Here is a 22,181-nt window from a genome sequence, read left to right as displayed (position 1 = left end):
TGGACAACTCTGTAATTTTTTCAGCAAAAATAGGGGTCCTTTTTGAATAAAAAAAAACAATTCCTTCCTTTTTTGTTAAAAAATCAGCCTTACCGGAACTTCAAAATTTTTTCAAAAACTCGTTTCGAAAACTAACAATAAACTACAACTTTTATGTAGAGTCATTTTTTTCAGTTACTTCAAGTTTTCGAGATATATTCGTTTGAAAAAAAACGGCAATTTCTCAAATAATGAATTAAAAAATCTGAAAAAATTCACATAGAGTACCTTTTAGTAGTACTTTGATATAACCAATCATGTGGCAGATCTGATATGGTCGAAAAAAAAGTGGCCGACTTGGCGGAGAGTCCCTCATATTTGAATACAAAATTAGATACTCTATTTTGTTTTATATTATTGCGATTTTTTTTTCAAATGAGGCACCGTCAAAGTTATTCGGCTAGGGCGCTGACTTTGCTCGAGCCAGCGCTGCCTATGGATTTTTATGTAGATTCAATTCCCAGAAGTCGTGAGCAAATGGTATAGAAGCCTTGTTTAATCTATGACTTAAACTTGACAGACTCGGACAATAGTCAGCTACACATGAACCGTGTCCCGTCGACACCCTGACACTTCATATGTATTATTATATTCTGAATATTACCCCATTTATTGTGAGTGTGTCATAAAAGTACAAAATGTTACAAAAATCAAGCAATAACATCTATACTAATATCAATAGAATTAGTAGAAATGGTTACTTATTTAAAGTACTAACATAAGTATGATCTGTGCTATCCACTATTTGATCGCAAAAATAAAGTTTATACAATTTCAAATACAAACCGATCCTCTTATAAGGATAGCATCATATCCTGTTGTAGGATGAACATTATAGTACAATTCGGTTTCCTAAAAATAAAACCCAGATATTCATGGTACTCACTGAAATTGTTTATAAAAATAATCTGCCCGCTACTGTAAACAATTCCTGACTATGGAATTGTCGTACAATATCAACGGTAATCAGAAAATATCGACAGCATATGTAGTAACGTTTCAACAATCTGCTAAAACTTAGAAGCCATGTAATATTCGCAATATATTGTTTTCATTAAAGAAATTTTAGAGTGATAATAAAATGAAGAAAAGATTCTCTTAATTCTAATGTTTAAGTTTAGGTCTGGATACTGAGTAAATATTCAATTTTCGAAAACTTGAACCGACTTCGAGCCTGTGACGTCAACGAGTTGTTTGGATGTGAAAGTAGCGATGATCGTTTGTTGACCAGCCTTCTGCGGTATTAATTGATGTTCCACATGCACCAGCTCACCTGGAGCAACGTCTCTGAACGCCAATGTCTTGTTTCTCGCCAATCCTGGTCCAGCATAGTTGAATTTACACTCCGTCAAGGTCTTCTTCAACGGATTTGTAAAACTCAACGAAATTGCTGCTGGCTTTCCAACTGAAAGGTCGTCTTGAATCTACAAAAGTTTATCAATCACATAATATTAAGTGTTATATATTTTATATGATAATAAGTAAAATATATGCAGTGGGAATTGCTACGACAGAATGGTCCGTCGTCTTGTATAGTTTAATGCGCATGCGCTACAATGCGCGAGACCAATTATTTGCCAGAGCGCTGGCACGGCGAACAATTTGACTTCAACACCTCCTATATCGTGACAGTGTCGAGAAACTGAATACCCAACCAAATGCGCATGCGCGAAATCGAGTGATTCCTTAGCAGCCCCCTGACACTCGCCACTGCTCGTATACTAAAAAATTGTACGCGTCTTGTCCCTGTTTTTTAGTTCCTCTACGTGGTGCTAGTAGACTTCTGACACGCTCGCTGTCCTAGCTGACCGCGCGCAAGCTCGCCAGGTAACTACTAGCGCCACTAGTGGTGGAAATTGGCGGCAGAATCGAGGGACATTTTGCGAACCACTTTTAGCAGCGTGTGTCAGGGGGCTGTTCCTTAGTAAATTCAACTTAGTTGTGCCTAGTTGTCCATCTGCTTGTGGCAGACGTTTCGAGGTTATGTCGCGCTGAGACTTTGAGGTAGCCAAAATGTGACGGATTTGCATCTGAATCATATATTTGAATCAACATAACCCTGAACGGCTCAAAAAGATGAAAAACTTTACGCATGCTTACTTGGGTGTTCAATTTCCGGATACTGTCACGGTACAGTTCTGCAACAATTTGGCATTGAAGAGGGTCTCGACTATTCACGTCAAATAGATTGTAAATATTTTCAACCCTGTTTTCAAATAGAAATACCTATATTACTATCGGAATACTTTCCATTCGTTTTTTCTCATTGAAGCGAATTTGGTAATAAGATTCACAGAAATTCTGAACATCCTATTTTCCTTAGTACAATTATAAGTTTTATATGTGACGCGTATTGCTTGGTTCTATCTTGAACAGTCCGCACTTAGATTGAAGTCCAACTTTACCTTAATGGTAATAGATGGCTTCAAAACCTGAAAATCGTCTTCTTCGGCCCATGTTTGTCTTGTCTCTTTAACTGTAGCGATAGCATACAGCTTCATCATGGCATACTCAACCAACTTATCCAGGTAGTCATCAACAGTTACAGTTAATTTCAGTTTTTCCGCTGTAAAATATGCATTACCGTGAAAATTGTCTCAATAATGTCAGATAGGTGAAAATTCAAGTGTCAAACTTACTGCCACCGGGCTGAACGGTGAATTCCCCAGTTGCCCTTTTCACTAAATTGGCTTTCACTCCGGTATAGTAGACACTTCCGGCTGACAAAATCGCGCTGACATTGCGTGGTTGGTTAGACTTGTTTTCAATGCGAACTGTCACGGCAAAAGGCTCTCCGATATCGATTTTTTCTAGCTCAACCAGATCAAATTTAACGTCTTCTTTAGCTGGATCAGGAACCGCGTAAAACCTCTTTGCCCTCTCCGTACCACGGACCGCCCTGTACAGAGTTAAGCGCTCCGCATCGGTACCTATAAGTGTTTCCAGCAAAATGAATTATCACTCTGATTTGAAATTTGAATTACGAAATTAAACCAGATGAAGTACTTTCAGTGATTCGAACATCGATATCTTACCTTCCTTAGCTTTGTATAATGAAGTGATATCTTGTCTGTCTTTGTCACCGTTTGGGTCAAAAATGTACGGTGCTTTGGTCAGAATCATACGTCCAATGCTGTAATTGAAAAAAATGAAAAGTCAGTCAGATGTCAGGACAACTCGATGTAAAAAATGAAATCCAAATGAATAAATAACATCGGTAATACACATTACGTACTGGTACTTGTTGCATTCTATTTTACTCCAACCGAAATCACTTTCGCTATTTTCTTTCCACCGCATTAAATCAGCGTTGACGGAAGCTAGCATGAATGGAACATCGTAATTGTATCCAACGGCACCTTGCTTGATTGCTTCAACAGATGTTGGTCCACATTGATAAAATCCATCGGAAGTTTCCTGAGGCGTAGCATCAATCGCCTGCCAACCACCGTATCCCATGGGAAGATCTGGCCTAGCCATCCACACGTCATTCCACACGTGGTAATTCCAGACTGAATCTTCGCCTAGGGGGTTCTCCGGATCGTATTCAAGCTCTTCATTATCGGCGTTATAATAACGATCAACGGACAAAGAGGCATTTGCATCGTGTGCAGAGACCATATTCGAGACGACCCTCGAAGGTATACCCAAAGCCCGACAAACGGTCGTTACTACGCCGGCAAAGACCCAACATTGCCCGTAGTTTACCGCCTCTCCACTTTTCAGAAATTCTTCCAGGATTGGTACGCTGCCAGTCCATGAAGCGGGGGCAGTTCCATCAGAGTACTCCCCGTCCCATCGACCGGTAAGAACACCTTGATCATCATTTGAATTAACCTGAGGATAAACAATACTCATTTACAAATTATGAACGCCATCGTAAGTGAATTGTATGCACGCGCGTTTTTGCATGAACGGTACCCATTTTCATGAGTGCGCCAACAGCAATCCCACCTGGATCCATTGATCGTGAGTTATATTTACAAAAGAAAAAAATTCGCACTGTACGGACAGCTTCCAAATCGATTACTTACAATTTTCGATATGGCTCTGGTCATTTTAATGGGATCCCCACGAGATACTGCCTTGATGCCCGACCTTTCAAGCAGCAGTTGACAAGCCGGAAGAACGCAGGCATCGAACTGACCAAAAATCCATTCCCTGCCACGACAGCTTCCCAAAGCACCAACCCAGACCTTTCCAGTGTCGTTTGTCACGTACTCATCCAGCAGTCTTTGATTTTCCATATACACAAGGTCCTCTGTGGATAAGTGAAAAATCTGGTTAATCTCATGCATGAAAATGGTATTCAACGCAAACCACATATCTTCTAGTCTTCCCTGCACCTACCTTTTACCCATGGATTAAACAAGATATAGATATCTTTTTCGAATTGAAAGGTGTTGGGCGCTTTCTTACTGCCCAACGTAGTTGTTTCTATATTCAGTTGCCAAATGCCGACTGGGCTGTTAACGGGGCTCCGAATTTCGACGGACAAATCCTCCGCACTGGAACCAACCATACGTCCACCCCAGGATTTTAAATCATGTAGATAAGTATCTCTGTTGGTGACAGTGTTGATTCCTCTGGTCCCCTTCATCACATTAGGATTTGGGCCAAAGTTGAACAACAAACGAACGATGTCCGTTGAGTCCACGTATGGCCGGTTGAAACGCACAGCCACATTGAAGGGTTGTCCCCGTCGGAGAACCGGCGTTGGTGGCTCCAGGTGTACCAGCTCGTAATTTCCTGTGTGATGTGCGACTGCATTTTCCTTCTCGTATAAATAAACAGAGTCCACAACCAATGGCTCAGAAGACGTCATCTTGGAAACCCAAATTCGACGTAAGTATTAGTTACCGATAGGCTGTGGTTATAATTATTTCACCACCAATTATCTACCTGAAACAGAAGAATGCACAAAAGTTAGTCACGATCCTAGTCACAATTTTTTCAGAGAACCTTCCACGGAGATTTGATATCAAGAATCTTTTTTCGTAGTCACAAAAACTTAGTGGAGTTACTGCAAAATTATTCACTAGTCTGCCAGCACATTCTATGAAGATTCTGATGTATAATTTTGATTCAGACTTATTGCAGTCTTTCGCCAGGTTCATCTAACTATGCTATTTACTCGAAAAACTGTTGAATATTTACTCAAATTCTTCAACGGATCTTATACTGCAAAATCTGCTTACAGGTCTGCACTAAAATAAGGTTGCAAACGATAAGTGATCTGCTGCATAACCTGAAGAATCCGATCAATTTACTAGAACAATATTTACCGATATTGTTACTAGAGTAACTGGATTTTATTCAACGATGCAACTTTCAACTGTTAACCAATGACTATTCGCTAAATTTAGTGCACTTATTGACATTAAATAAATTTTCCCTTGAGCGGCCCTTTAGTCGGTAGAATAAAATCTAGTCGTTCGATTGTTCATTCGAGGCCCATCATTCATCCTAAATTCTAGGAGAATGATTTAACCGATTCAAATGAAATTCAGTGACAATATCGAATACTTGTCAAAGAAGGTTTTTAATATAATTCTCTGAAAATCATGATGGTTTCAGAAACATTATTTAGGTATTTATAAAAAAAAAGTGAGGTTCCTAATCCGACATCTGTATCAATGGGATTGATATATCAGTGACAAGACGACTGATTCGATCCGCAGCGATATCTTCAATCGAACCAAAATGGAAAACCAAATTGAGGAACTCATTACAAAAATTGAATGTCTCTCAAAATATCTGATCAAACAACTTGAAAAGTGACAACTAATTAATCAAAAGTTCAAAATGAGTCTGGCGAAAAGTGACTCATATTAAGAACAATTTAATGGAAGATCATCGGGGAAACAAGCCATCTGAAGAAGACGGCCGGTAATCGATGTTGATATGAATGGCTCACCACGCTACTGTGAAATTCCAACGTGAGAACATTTAAAATAAGTTCCACACAAACCGTACAAATCTGAAAACAACTGAGAGCATCCTGCCCGGTATACGAAAGATTTTGGCAAAATCGGAAAAAAACTGTGAAAGAATATGCGCAGCAGCCAGTTGATTGTGGAAAATGAGGAACAAAACTGAAATTTATATATATCGTATATCATAGAATTAACAAAAACATTACGGAAAAATATTTAAACTTGAAAGACAGAATCTGGTTTCCTTCGAAGACACATAATAACAAAGTAATTTAAGCACTCCGAACACAGCCGAACTCTTAACCTTGACGTGATCCGTCTCGCCGTACCAGCTAGCTTATATATCTATAACCCGCCTAAATTACCTGCTGAACTTTTTGTAAGCTACACAGTCTTTGTACGTAACGCACCGCAAGAAAAAAAGTTGAAACAATCAAGCGCTGGTTTTTACAATTTTCTATGGTAAATACCTATGATATTACAATCCTAAAATATTTTGTTTGTAAAATTTTTTTCACTGACAACCAAGCGAAAATTCTTCAGGGGAATGTTTACTGACCTTCAAAGTTAAATATACGTTTTAATATACATGATAAATTACGAAACGTAAAACCGATTAGAATGTACGACTTCTTGGTAGAGAACTATTGGGCGGATCAAAGGGTGAATGACCTGGCCGATACAAACTATGAACCAGACGAGTGAAATACGTGAGCTAGTTTCCGAAAAATTGACCACTTTCAATTTGACCTACTTTCATTTTTTAATATCGTCCAAATGTATGGAAGTTATTAAAAATTTGTTTGACTTTTTTCTGTGCTCGTTAATATTGATTCTATACTACGAGAAATTCTTTCAGAGATATTTCACAAGAAATAAAAGATTCTCCAAGCTCAAACATTTTACTAATGATGTAGAACAAGCGTAAGAACCTGAGGAGGGCGCAGATTTTTTATTAATTTTCAAATTTAATACAATTAATCAGAAATCTCTTTTTTTTTGGCAACACGCATTTCAATTCTACATGCATACACGTTCAAATGATATTGGCGGGCTAAGGTTTCGGAAATGGAACAGTGTTTATAAAATATTTGATGTCAAAATTAGGCCGCCAGCAAAAATATTAGGCATGAAACAACTATTGTTATTACAAAATTTATTTTAGGTATTTACCGTTATTAACAAAAAGTACTATTCTTTATATGAGTCAGATGGATTCGAACTTTGGTTCAAGATCAACATGGCTTCTGTTGGATACACTTGTAATTATATTCCTGCTCTAGACTAATTTTCTGAGCTCGTAGGGTGTGAAATGTTTCTCGCCAACCAAAATAACAGCTACAGTAGCTGAAATACAATCTCACCTTCAACGAATTATAATCATTTGTACGTGTTTACATTTATTGAAAAAAGCAATGGGTTCAGTCACCTATTAAATGGATTTCAAACTTTATCACGGTTCTATTCCTGAGTTTTACTGCTACCGTAGTTTAGTGATAATATGAACTCAGAAGACTGTCTGAAGCTCAGCCGATTCTTCTCACGTGCAGTGATTGACTCTGTACCTTTAAACAAGGTATAAAGTCTAAGATTACTAAACTATAGATATTAGCTACGTGTGAGCGATCTGTTACCCAACCAGCGAAACAAGAAAACTCAGAGACCGGTTTTATTCCTCGGTTTTTTTTCTGTCGTCTTCTTAACAATATATTTCACCATGTGTAATTGCTTGTACTTAGGAGAGTCCTTGACTGTTCCAGTATATGGACGGCAAATTGCCAAGTTGGACACCATCCATAGACCATATGAAAACTTGTCTGTTGCTTGTTTAAATTTTTTTACACAAATGCAGTAACGAATATTCGTGTATATGCTATCCTGATGCTGTGCCAATTATTAAAACTATCGATTTTCAGTCTAGGAACAATTAGCATGCATCTAGGTATAGCAAAAGATTCAGCACTTAAAACTGCGAAACAAGTTATGAGCAATCGTATACCATACCTTACATAATTGTAAACACACCACGTTTCTATTGAGCACGGACAAATTCTTTCCGGTCCATAAGACCGGTGCTCTTAAACGGTGATCCTGATAATTTGAACGTGTTCTTATTTTGTTTAGTAAAAATTCACATCCTTTATCTATTTTATTGATATGTTTACACGATGAAGGATTCGCAGCCTTTACGTGAAAATTAAGTGGGAAAACCCAGACTGTAGATTTTCAGAATGCCGACGATTGGAGTTTCCGATCACGAAGACTGATCGGTATGTACTTATGCGTAACTAGTTCCGTATTCATTTGAAATAACAATTACCATAGTAGTATATGCACTGAACAGGCATTTTTGATTTTTTGTTTCGTGTTTCATGGTTCAACAGTACACGTCGATAGTTTTCAGTAAAATAAACGTTATTGTATTTGCATAATACTGGACTCAAGTCTTATATACGGCGCATGAACACTGTCGTAATTATTGAAACATAGAAAACACGTGTTCACGTGGGATGTTTTATTTGCGAACATGTTATGCTTGTATAATATTGGAATAAATATGAAAAAATTACCTCGTGCTCGAAACTTAAGGACGTCCGCAAAGATGTTGATGAAAAAACGTAATAAAGCCAAAACCTAAAATTAAATTCTAACAGTTAATGTGATGACATGTATGGCTACAAAAGTTCCCACGACACATGAAACCCTCTTCAAACATTGATTATTAAATGTAAGCAGCTCATCGTGTTAATAATTTCAGGGGAGTAACATCATTCTATTATTTTTTACCGCAAGTCAACAATGCTTGACCGATTCTGATTGCTAACAGCGCATTTTATTCATGAATGAATTCTCCGTACATCGTTTACGCTAGTTTTTGAGTAACAACAACGTATTCATTCCTAAATCAAAAGTTGATTATCTGTAAATTAGTTAACGATCTTACGTATAATCAGATTTTTCTTACCAGCCCACGAACTTAGAACAAATTTCTCTCAGACAATTAGCAATGTATTAATTCGTGAATTGAGTACGTTATTGTTCATCGAAAATGGACGAACTGTATGGATTTTTTTTGTGAAAAAAAGCATCATGATGCGATTTCTTTAACAGGCTGTTTACACATCAACTTGAATGCTTAAAAATATTTTTCTGTATCCCAAGGACTTTTTAAATCAAAGGTGTTCGATTTAATTAGTTGAATTTCACTTTTTAATCCATTGTTGTGGCATATTTTTGAACTGATTGTACGTCCCATACGTGTTAAAGAGCCTCCAGTTTTTAAGCCCCCCCCCCCCAAATATTACTCGCAGGTCTTCAGTTATTCATTAAAAAAAATAAAATTCAAAGACCGGTGTACTATAGGCATACATTTATGTTGTATATTTATAGATACATAGAAGCAGGAACTAAAAATCAATCATTCATTTACACCGAAAGCAGGAACAGCTTATACCCGGGTGAATGACGAAAGAATGAAAACAACTGAAAACAATAGCAGCTTTGAGTCCGGTTGAATCCAGTTTTGCGATCCCGATATTAAAATTTAAAACAATAGCTTGGATGACTTGGTAAATATCTGTTTCAAGACCAATAAGTGGCTGATGTTTACAATGGATTGGTATGTATTGTTACAGTTACAATTTTCACACTCAAGTAATTATAACTTGTAAAACGTTGGTCAAAGTGCTTAAAGAATGACGTTCCAAACCGTAGAAAACATTTGGAATTTTTTGTCACGATTTGAACTAGATTTATAGCATTTTGAACTACCACAAGAAGGATCCAATACCAAAAATAGTCAAAGCTTCAATGTTATTCACAGATTCACATTGTTTCAAAACATTGAAGTACTCAAACAGAAGTAAATGGATGGAAAACGAATTCTTCAAGGCATATAAAATTTCATTAATTTTTATTTTTTTTTTTAAGAACTTACATCCGTCCAGAAGAATCAAACAGTAATGGATAGAGACGGAATATATACATTACAGATTAGATCAAATTGAAATTGCGTTCTATTTCGAACATGACAAAATTTAAAAGAACCAAATCCGTAAATACATAACTATAAAAAGAGTCATTCGGATTGATTTTCGTATCATGCGATCAGCTTTCTTATAAAATTCTAATCAGTGGATATCACAATGAATCTGTTTTTTATTTGTTCAAATCTTTCTTCGTTTTTTGGGACTTGTAAAACCGGTATGTCAAGTACTATATAACTTCGCATGATAAAAATTCACAGAATTCCACAACGTATTGGTAATCATTTGCATATTAATTGTATCTGAATATGATATGAAGAAATACAGGGTGTCTCATTTTAAAATTCAATCCAGTTTAATATCTCGAAATCCAAAAATTTGAGTGAAAAATGTTTCAAGCAAAAGTTGTGAGGTTTGATGGGGGGAAGAAAATGAAAGTGTTATATATTCCGTAAATTGACCCGCCAAGGTTAGATGATGGTTTTTTTTCAAATAGAACAGTATTTTCTTTTTTTTTTATCGGTATCTGAAAGGGCATTAAATTCTGCATGAAAAAATACTCATACACTTACCGTTTATACTCGATTGATGATGAGATTCACGCTGGTCAAATCAGACAGTGGAATATTTTTTTTCTAAATATTATTATTTTTTTTTTATTCCATTTTTCTGATCGATTTTTAAAAAAAATAATTTTTTAATTTTACAGTTCCAAGTTTTATTATTTCAAAATTTTCTTATTTCCACTATTTTCAAAAGGATGTTTGTTTATGGTAGAGGAAACTTTGAAAATAAAACGTTATTCGTAAACCGTATTTACGATAGGAAATTACGTACGGTTATAAATCACTTCAATAAAAGTTCGAAAAAATTTCCGCGCGCTTCAAAGCACTGTTGAGCTCTCACTTGACGTTATTCGACCGTGGATAGCAATACAGCTCTTGAAATAACGCGACACGCGTTGATAATTCGTTAAATTGTTATCGTAAATACGGATTACGAATAACGTTTTATTCCACAAGTTTCCGGTACAATGAACAAAAATCCACTTAAAAATAGTTGAAATATGAAAATTTTTTGTTAATAAAATTTCGAATTGAAAAATTAAAAGTTTAAATGAATAAAATTAAGGTTACAGCTCGAAAAAAAGTACAGATATTTAGAAAAAAACGTAAAAGGAGGCCACAGCGGGAGCGTATCTCATCAGTCGAATTTGGATGATAAGTATGTAGGTATTTTTTGGTACAGAATTCGATGCTCTTTCAGATGTCGATGAAAAAAATATACCGTTCCATTGATGAAACACTTAGTTGACCTTCGTCTGACCATGGCAGGTCATTTTACGGAAAATCTGACGCTCTTGTTTTTTTTCCCCCTTCGAACCTCACAATTTTTGTTTAAAACATTTTCCAGTCAAACTTTTGATTTTAGAGATATTAGACTGGATTGATTAAAATAAGAGACCCTGTATAAAGACTGTGAGCCCTGGATTATAATTTTTCATTACTTATCGTGATATAAGCAAATTGTTGGTTTAGGTCGAAAGTGATTGTTTCTAATTTCTACAGTTAATAGTAACTTATGTGAATGATTTAAGATTTTTCACTGTAACCCTCTGAAAAATGCTCAATTTTTTTCACGTAAGCATACCTCAAAAACTGTTGCTCGGAGGGACAAACGTTGAAACGTTTGAAACGAGTTGTCGGCAAATGATATTATAAAAATTAAAACATTACAGCTTTTGCTTCCTGGTGATTTTTTTTTTTTTTTTTTTTTTGTTTGCAGTTTATATTTTGCAAGGTACATTTACTGGGAAAAAGAAACAGCATTTTGCAAAGGGTTAAGTTTAGAAAACTTATCGAAATATAATTCATTCATTCACATAAAGACTTTTCGAATGGTCTTACAAATGTCGAAATTTTGAAAGCATTGCACGGTGTCAACGAAAACAGGTTGCTGATTTCACGAGGAATGGTTTAATACCACATTACTCACCTACCTTAAGGCTTTTTTTTTCACATTGCTTGTTATGGTCTTAAGATAATGCCTTTGGGCAGTCGTCTTTCAAAGTCCTTACTTATTGAAAACAGCCGCAATTCCTTATCGGTGTTCTTTACGAAACCTCAGTACAAGATGTGAGCAAACAAATATAATAAAATGTGTGCCAACCATGTTTCCATATTTATCTTCTAATCCTTAGACCGCCGCTGATTTTAATGTGTATTCAAATAATCCATATTTAGATGATTTGACTATAGTTTGGCCAATATGCAGTATACGGCAGCATAAAGTTTAAAAATAACACGTTACTTCGTACTGAAAGCGAAAGACCAGCGGTTTGTCTTCGAAAGTGTTTTCAACTTGATCTTCACACGTGAATGGAAAGGCCTCACCATTACATGGCCTTGACCTCAAATGTTTGTATGCAGTGAACTTGCAGTTTATTAGCATATCAAACAAGATCTTCATCAAACATTGAATAAGAGAGGGAGTGTTAAGTTTTTATCCAATCATTTCTCAATCTCAAGAGCGTCAGTTAACCAACATCGGGAAACACCAAATTATTTATATTTATCAGAATCTTGAGGCAGTCCCAGACTAATTCCAAGGATTTTACTTCACATAAGCCGTTTACATGTTATTAATCGGAACACGCAACAAGTCAGGTCAAAATAATAGAAAGGATTGTAATTATGAGCATATCCAAACAAGACTGAGTGCACTTCGCAGTTCACATTATTACCATATTTATTATTTCGCCCAGAAATGGACTTCGCACATCTACCAGGCACAAGTTACAGTCATTACACTGAACTTTGATCAAACTTTCAACTAAATCCTGAAGCCTATAACTTTAAACCTATTCAGACTGATTGTGAGTTTAACTTGACTATGTTTGGGACAAGAGTTGGCATATGGAGGACATACCCTATCAGGTGTGGCAGGATGGACAAGTTATCATTATTATTTCTACTGATTGTTATTGGAGGCATGTATGTTATTTGTTTATCGAGAATTCCGCGTAAAGTGAGCTACCTCCAGACCTCGACATCTTCGAATTTATGTTCCTTTTAAAATTTTCTAGTGGTATGTTGGAGTATCGTCCTTGATTCGTCTTCAATATTTTTCGTGTATCCGTTTGAGTTTACGGAAGTCAAAGTTTGCTGGTTTATGATATACAACAAATTTATCTGGAAATTGGAATGTTGTATCGACGGAAACAAGTTGGTGATCGATCGATTCGTCTTGAATCGATGTGTAAAAAAAAATACATTTTGTATTTCATGAAAACATTTTGATTGCCAAAAAATTTGTTCAAGTAGAAAAAGAAAATTTCACCTGTAAGCGTGTAATTTTGGAAATTTTGAAATTTTGTTTGGATCCCACGCTCAACGACTTCGTTCTACAGGCGGAGAAATTTGAATCTCATTTACCACGGAACAATATGAAAGATTATTTTGCCTATTCTTACAAATTATATCATTTATAAAAATTTAGAAACTTTCCTTTCAAATTTTGAAAAAATGTTGAAAAACCGAGAAAGTTACTTTCGCGTAATGAAACACAACCGTAAAGGCGACATAAAATCGAAGGTATCAAGGTCTCGAGGTGGCCCACTTCACATGGAATGCCTCACATGACCATTTATGATCATATGCAAAATCTGTCCCTATTATGTGCTATCGAATTATAGGTATATATAATATATGATCTTATACAATTTTATCTATTCATGCATTTTATTTTCTTATAGTTGTATTGGGTATTTTTATGTGAAACGTTTGCGTAAAAGTACCTGAAAAGAGCCTTCTTCTTCCATAAGGCTATTTTCCTCGTGTATGAGGACAAGAGCGAATGAACTTCGGTGCCGTTTGAATCAAAGAATTTGAAAATATTGCTCACATTTATAAAAAATTACGAATCGAAGGATATCAATCTATTACACCACTTACCAACAGTAATTTCTTCAAGATTGCTATACGTAAATGTTATCAGTCCAGATTGATGTCATGTTTATGCTTTTCGTTAAAACATGCTACATTCAACCGGTTGAACGGCACGAATTTAAAACTATTTGATGGAATGCCCCTCGCTGAGGAATCGATCGAAGTTGAAAAAAAAAAATGGAAAAGAGAAACTCTGCCATTTTAAATATCTAAATCTACAGTGTTGAAAATAAATTCTATCTTATATCACTGCTACTCCGTAATTTTTGGGTGTTGAGTGCTGTATAATGTACAGTGTGCATACCTATATCACCATTGAACTACCCGTTTGCCTTGTATTATAATCAAGATTCATAAAGAATATATCTGGTGAGGTGTGACATAAAGTTCTAAATGTTAAGGCTAATGTGTTTTTTGTCCAAAAGAACAAATTAAAGTTTTTCAACTGCGATTGGTGCAACGATTAAGTGAAGTGAAACACAAGTATGAGGTTGATTTGTCATTACAAGAAGATTTATCCCATCCCAGATATAACTGAGTGCGCGTAAATTTTTCACAGCAATGAGAGCAATGTTCTTAAATTATTGCTATCGATACAAGAACACGATATGTCCTGAATTGTTATCAAAAAAAAGTTTTGAAAAAAAGCAGGGAACAAAATATGTGCTAAAGGCAAACGATCTTTGCCATACTAACAATAAGAAGTAACAGAACAATTATTGCTCTACATTTACTGCGTGAAAATTCTTCTCGGGAAATATTCGGCGAAAAGTCAACAATAAATGCATACATCGAGTGGAATAGACATTTTGCATAGACAAAGTTATCTGAAATTATCATATTTAATGGATTCAATTATTATTATGTTGAAGAGTTACAATCGCGTATTTTATAGTAAAACCAGTATTTTATGTGTGACCATAACGATTATGCAATACTTGTATACAACGATAAGCTTTTTCCTGTGTTATACAGATTTGGTATCGAGGAAGACACTGGATAAGTATACTCACAAACAGATACATAATGCCCATTAATATTCTCACTCAAACCTGAACCTGCAACCAAACGGTCAATTTGCATACGCATGTTTTTTTTTAGAAATGCATCTGGAATATGTATATACATATATCATAAAATAAGCTTAGTTGTCGTAAATTTAACCTCATGTCAGTTGACATAAAGCTCAAAGATTAACTAAGCAAGTCAGATATCTTTTTGAACGGTTTCTTTGTTAAAAACTTCAGTTACACCTACATATTACAGTTTGAAATAAACTACGAGAACGAAACGAACGATATTTGTATTTTGTAATTGGAGCGAAAGAATATACGTTTTTAATTAGTAATCAATTTCGAGTTTTACGATTCAAGCAAGTCATCGATATCTTTACTTAATCCGCATATAATTTTGCAATATAAATATCACTGCGTTAAATCTAGAAATAATGTGCGGATATTTACGCAAATACAAAGATGTATCCGTACGTATGTGAGTATTAATGAATCCGTTACATCTGAATTACAAAATGCAAACGGAATTTCTATTTTACGTACCTGACGCTATTAAATGTAATCCATATTTTATTATCATCTTATTTACAAACAACAAATTGTTACAAAACTTTATACTCAACTAATTAAGGATTCCCCCATGACTGCAACAAATTGACGTTATAAACAAAGTACAAAATAAGCTTGTACTTGAGAAAAGTATTTTGTCATAGGTAGGCGCGTTATGTCTTTTAACGTACACAATGAATTATTCACTTCGAGCAGCAATTTATGTTTAATCTTCAATATAACACTAGGCAGTCTTTCATTATTCCTACTAATGGCTCGGGAGATGTCGTCGTCAAAGAATTGTGAAACGCCCAACTGCGTATCCGTGTTTGATTCACCTGACCATGCTACCAACGTCTTGCGTAAGACCGGAGCTGATTTTAAGTCGGAAAAATTGCTGAGGCCTGATGAGGCCAGAATCGGTATCAAGCACTTAGCATTGTGCTTCGTCGCAACAAGGTCAGATTGCATACTGCGACGGTGTCGCGATAAATAAATCATCACTGCATTTCGGACGATGCTCTAATTCTATTGAATGTGAATCACCATCTCAGCCATTACACACACTTCCGTGCCTGGCATTTCGATACCGTAAAAAGTATTCACACGGCGTATGCACGGCTGAAAATGCACGCACGTGACACGCATACTATACTTGATAAGTCACGGAATGAGAAAAGGCAGTGCCGGTCACTTTCTGTTGTTATTCCCGATCGGTTTCGATGTCAAAAAGCTCACGCCTGTACGGCTCACGTGATGTTTTGATAAACGTTGATATTGATTCAATACTTGCACGTGGAGTGACGTAGGATTGTATAAGCTGCTGTATTTCTCGACAAGTTGAAACGATGTTAAAGATATTTCATTCCATCGCTATTGAAACGTTATAAGATGTTATTCTGAACTAAACATTCCACCGAAACATTCCTTTTAAAATGTACACACCTTACCGGTTACAAGGCAGAACCATTTGCTGTTCGAGAATCACAACGATCATTTAAGGACAAAACAACCAAACGCTGCTCACGGCGAGTACGCAATATCAATGCTATGTCGGGCAAATGTGAAGTGGATGGAAAGGATCATCGATGTAACGATTTTTTCAGGCTAAGAACAGACTCATAATCTACAGGCACTGAACAAGAATTTATTAAATACTTCAATTCATTCTACATAACCATTTGAATTTCCAAAATATCATAACTCGCGGCTCGAACATTTTTTCGATCAAGAATTATCAACCCGAGTCACTCGGTCTATACAAGCATTGCAAACTCACATCTCACCACTCGATTAATAGTTAATGAACAATCTTTTCATCTTTCACATGACAAAGAATTAATCGTGTTATGTAATGAGACTGTATCCATTGCTATGTCGAAGCGATCGTGTTAAATTAAAAGTTGGAAAATGTGTGAACATTCTTTCGAGTAAAAATAAATCGATGTGATTTATGGTTATCGTATTTAATGTAAAAAAAAAATTATTTACCGACCTTGTAAGATGCCTCGTTCGACGCCTGAAGAAGGAGACAGGAATTTTCAGCCTCACGCTATATTTAAATATTTAAATCTTTGTTTTCTCGGATGAATTTGTGGTACTCGAATGTTTGCCGCAATCTCACTGCCGTTTGGGGACGCGAACAGCCTTTTATATACTAGTTACAACTTCCTTCCAGCTAACCGCAACATCCCCACTATACTATTTGTCGACAACCCGTACCTGCAATTCCGTTCAGTTATAGTCGCATTATAGGTCGTGGAATAAAATCAAGCAATGTCCCAAGATTCAAGGACGACGATATGTTTGGCTCTCTGTTTAGCTAATTCTTGATTATGTGACGTTCCGAGTAAACTGAATCAGTCCTCGGCATTATGGTTATCGATTCCCAGCTGACACATGCATACAATGACTCTATAATTGCCAACATGCATTAATTATCGCATATCCGATTCGTATCAATTGCTTGTACCTATAAAATATTGAAACTGATTCAGTAATTACGGTTTGTGAATGCCGAAGATTTTTTGGGGAACTATAAAGTCTTTAATCAATTTACGTAGAAAAGAACACCATTTTTCAACAATACATTTCATGTTTTAATTTTTACCGCATCTCAATTTACTTGCAACGCGTTTTCATGCTGTCTGCAGATAACAAAAGTCTGGCACGAAATTTGTAATTTCTACATCAACGACTTGATCTTGGCTCATAAATTACTTATGATTTTGTTAAGTTTCTTGTGTTGTCGTGAAAAAAAAATGTTTCGTGATGATTTGAAATTTATCAAATGCCACTATTTTCAAACATTTGTCACAGAATTTGTTATTAGATCACATTCCGTGTGAATCGGATCCATCAGGTTAGAGATTTTATCGGTTTTTCGCTATTATAAGAAAACGTTATAAAAAGCGTCAACAGTAAGTAACATAAAACGCATATACATTGTACAGACCTAGGTACTCGTAGAACAAAATAGAAGTATTGATGAATTGGAAAAGATTAATAATAACGGATTGGTGAATATGTTGATGTATTACGTGAAGAAGCACAAAAGATGTACGGTTTTTGTTTCCAGTCGACACAGGAATATATTCTTCTCCTTGTTCGTCTGCCTAATCGCCGTTGTTGTCCTAGAACAACGTCCTACCGACCACAATTGCAACCTAATCAATTGACGTATCCACTTGGAATGTGTATTGTGTATGGTAAAATCAACCCCATCGAAATCTTGACCCCATTTGATGTTGGACGGAACAAGACGATAAGAATTGTGAAGGAGAAATTTTTTTTTCTCGTCATATTCCTGCAGAATACATCAGAAGATTTAAAAACTAGAACAACTTGTAAAACAGGAAACAGTTCCTGCTCATTTGCAAGATTTGCTTTATCAATAAAATGGATCAAACGTAGGGCAATTAAGACTAACCGCATATCCCATATGAGTGGGTGGATGCTGTGGTTATCCACAAGCTGCGGAGTAATATAATATCACGGCGTTCCTTTTTGTAATTACGAACTGTTATTGAAATATGATTATCACGCGTTCCATGCCAAAACAACCTGTCCGAAGCCGCACTTTCAGTGTTTTTACACAAGTTCGTTGCGAAGGTGATCAAAAATTTGACACTTCGACATTTAAGATTTTGTTATTACACTGTGTACACAAATTCGTAGCCATTACAGCTTTAAATAATTAATAATGCATTTCTACGTTGTTCGAAGAAATTATTCACCTAAAAAGATGCTGTATAACATGAAGTGAGACCCCGTAAACAGGAAAAAGTATTGCTAATATTTAATCAATTCGCCAGAAGAGCTAATTATTCGCTCAGCGCTCTGAATTCAGTATTTGATATCGTTAACCATAGTCGATTTTTTAAGAATATTTCTCTTCAATTATTAGTGAATACATGAATTACGTTTTGAGACCTAGCAGACAGTAACTAATCTGATCAAGATTCTAGAATTGAAATTAATGCTGCAAAAATTCGTTACGAAATTCTTTGCCATTTACAGCTTATATCTATAGTATATTCATAACTTACATTATATTCCGCTGAGCTTTGACGCACCAACGAGTCAGTTTTACTGAGGTAAGGTGCAGTGGTATACCCATACAGGTATAAACGACCACCCGCCATTTATCCATTGCCTTGAATATTAGATGTCTGCAGATATTCCAAGTTCAAGTCAAGTTTTTCAAGAAGAATAACACGGTGTAGTTTCTTGATCCATTAATCTTCGATCCAATTGAAGATGATGTATTTCTTTTCCTCGTTTTACTGACCTAGATGTACATTATTTTCCAGAGTAATCAAACGTTCAAACGTACGGTTATGTTTGGACTCCATATTGTGTGTGTGGAATGCTGTAACCAATCGAATCATTGTGCAAATAGTCGACTGTATATAATTTTTTATCTAATATATCTGACGATTCGTGGTTTTGTATTTTATTATGTGATTTCTTACATATTTTATCGAATTTACAAGATAGATCATGTAATAAATTACACACTGAATTCGTTAATATTTGTAATAATTACGTTTATACAACGAAACTCGATTTATAGACTTTTAAATAAACAAACCCTAATCGAATAAAATAATCCGTTGTTGTGATGTAAATTCCGGAAATTCATCCACCTTTTTAACCATCTACTCGTATATACTTCGCTGATTAATGATTGCTAACAGCATCAATCGGTATTCTTTTGAAGCTAGTCACTGAGATCAGTGAAGCTAGTGAAAGGGCACCCAGGACGTGGAAGTTATGGCAGTACCCTACATTTACCGACTTATGGGACAGCAATGTTAATATAATAGATAACGGTAGGAAATTTTTACAACAAATCTCCACGCATCGTCCCTCGCATAGTGCTGTAGAACTTCAAAAGTTCTTATTTAGGTGGCTCTCTTTTGAGCAAAACTATGGTCAGAGTGCCTGAAAATAAAACTATAAGAATAATACCGCTTACAGTGTGTACTCTCCAGATATTTGCTCATGCTCATTCATTTCTAATATACAAAATAGAAAGCAATTGATTGTGAGTGCCATTCGCACAAAACAAGCCATAAAAAAGTATTTACCGGTGTACTTTTCATCACTTGACGGACCAATTCTTTGGCTGCAAGTACAATCAAGTAATGATCAAAATAGTTTGGCCTTAGTACTAACTTTTTTTTTTTATAAAATGGTTTTCTGTGAATATCAGAATAAGAGGAGAGAGAGAGGAGAGGAACCGACGAAAGGATTAACGGGACAGGCAAGTCAGCGACTAATTAGGCAGTCGGCTTAGATCCTCTGGTCAGGGAGGACCAGGATAACGCTACAACAAAATTTTCCAATCCAACAGCCGAACTTGTTGAGAAGAAAAAATATGCACGAAGGCTGCATTTTATGCTAACCTCCTCCAAACCTGATGGGACTCCATACATTATTCAACCACGGCTAGCTGTATCACCAGCTGATAAGCAACGACGAACTCCGAACACTCTCACTCTCTCTCTTTTTCTCTCACCATCAATTACGACGCCAATCCTCATCGGTTAGAAGGCACGTTAATTTAAATAATATTCGTGATTTTCCGTAAGAACAATTTTCTATTTTGCTATTCGATTAATCTTTGTTTTATATTTCTTAACAGAAGTCAAATTAACTGCCTAATATCGTCTTATGCGTAAGGTAATATATTTAATTTGATTACCGATAAACTCCAACACTTCGGTTGCCTCTTTTTCCCGATTCTTCACCTCCGATTTTCTCAATTTCCTTATCTATACTGATATTATAAAGTGGTAAAGTTTGTGTGTTTATATGTAGGGGGTAATCTCTGGATCTGCTGACCCTATTTAAAAAATTCTTTCACTAATAAAAAGCCAAACTCTCTCTGAGTAACATAGGCTATAATTCATTTTGATGAAAATGAGTTTTTTATTTGAATTCTCAATGTTAGTAAATTAAGTCGTAGGAAAAAGCACTGCTTGACTATTGCATCCGAGTGCGCGAACCATATGATTGCACATGAAATATAACATTAGGTTGAGGTAACAGATAACTTTACGTTTCAGGGTTAGAAAGCCATCTTTCGTGCAAGCTTCAAGCGGAGAGGTATTTGCGATTAAGTGTACATTTAGCTTAGATTTCTCTTTCCATGCAAAGCCAGAATGGGTCATGCTAGTACAGTATGTTTTCGATATAACTGTAAGTAAAATAAGTAAAGCAGATACGGTTCTAAAATAAATTCTTGAAGTTTATTCAATTTTCATCAAATTGTTTCCGATTGCATTACTTTATTTGTTTTACAAATAATTTCATACCTTTTATCAACATCTCACAAACTGTGCCGAAGTGCTTCAAATTTTTTCATATTTCGTTACTACTTGTCAATAACATGAATTAAAAAAATGGTGCATGGCTATTTTCCATGCCCATCATTTGAATGTAAAGCCATGTGATTTCAAATTTTTTCATCAAGCCGTTTCCGAGATCGTCGTCGCCTGCGACCAAAATCACACGGCATGCGTATCGTCGCTCTCTCGCAGTCGTATCACATAACTGCTTACGTAACAAATGCATGGGAAGCGCTCCTTCTCGTGCCTGCTGCAGCGAGCTCGAAAAGTGGAAAGCACTAGTTCGTGAAGTAAAATCGAGCCGTTTTGCACATGCGCAGTATCTTCACTCTATCCCCACATATGTAAAGCGCTACTTACGCCACTCTTTGCGGGCACGGGAAGTAGCACTTTTCATGCATGCGTTGCATAATAGCAAGTTACAACGCAAGTGCGCGAAGTACGTGATTCTCGCATGAGTGTAGTTTGTCGGCCGAACGAAGCGAGGCTGACAAAAACACGAGTGCGAGGGTCACGTTCGCGCACGCGCATCGTATATTATTTTTGTAACTTCTGTAATGGGAAGTTTCACTCGAGAAAATTGTAAACGTAGTAGTCTAACCTAACGTACACGCGTTGCTGCAACGCAGCGGACGCGATCGTAGTCACGACTCATCACGTCCGATGGCGCTACTTACGCCTCGTTTACTCGGATTAGCGTGCGGGAATAAACATTACCTAACAGTTTTGCAACATTGCACAACTCAATTGCACGTGCTCAAACTGTTAGCGAATTGGACTTCACCAACACCTTCTATGGTGCGCAAAGTCGAACTTCCCATGCAGGTGTTACAAAAAGTATATCATGTTACAACTA

At 36.1% G+C, this 22,181-nt stretch overlaps 1 protein-coding gene across 3 annotated transcripts; it reads right to left on the bottom strand.

The window, feature by feature from the left end:
* Positions 1–630: 630 nt before the first annotated feature.
* LOC124301398 (hemocyte protein-glutamine gamma-glutamyltransferase-like) lies at positions 631–17,113 on the bottom strand. 3 transcript variants are annotated; one of them, XM_046756365.1, is made up of 8 exons: positions 16,966–17,113; positions 4,390–4,941; positions 4,074–4,300; positions 3,275–3,876; positions 3,075–3,172; positions 2,679–2,969; positions 2,445–2,605; positions 631–1,463 (listed from the first exon to the last, which is right to left on the bottom strand). In XM_046756365.1, the coding sequence occupies exons 2-8, from the start codon at positions 4,862–4,864 to the stop codon at positions 1,182–1,184; spliced, it is 2,136 nt and encodes a 711-aa protein (XP_046612321.1). In that variant the 5' UTR covers positions 4,865–4,941; positions 16,966–17,113; the 3' UTR covers positions 631–1,181. The 3 variants fall into 3 exon arrangements, with proteins under 3 accessions (XP_046612321.1, XP_046612325.1, XP_046612324.1); XM_046756369.1 differs by having other exon boundaries at positions 4,390–4,864; positions 16,966–17,104; XM_046756368.1 differs by having other exon boundaries at positions 4,390–4,937; positions 16,966–17,102.
* Between the last annotated feature and the right edge of the window lie 5,068 nt (positions 17,114–22,181).

This window comes from Neodiprion virginianus, chromosome 3 (genome assembly GCF_021901495.1).
Source record: "Neodiprion virginianus isolate iyNeoVirg1 chromosome 3, iyNeoVirg1.1, whole genome shotgun sequence".
NCBI lineage: Eukaryota > Metazoa > Arthropoda > Insecta > Hymenoptera > Diprionidae > Neodiprion > Neodiprion virginianus.
The sequence above is the reverse complement of the archived record's forward strand: the minus strand, read 5'-3'. Positions and strand labels throughout refer to the sequence as shown.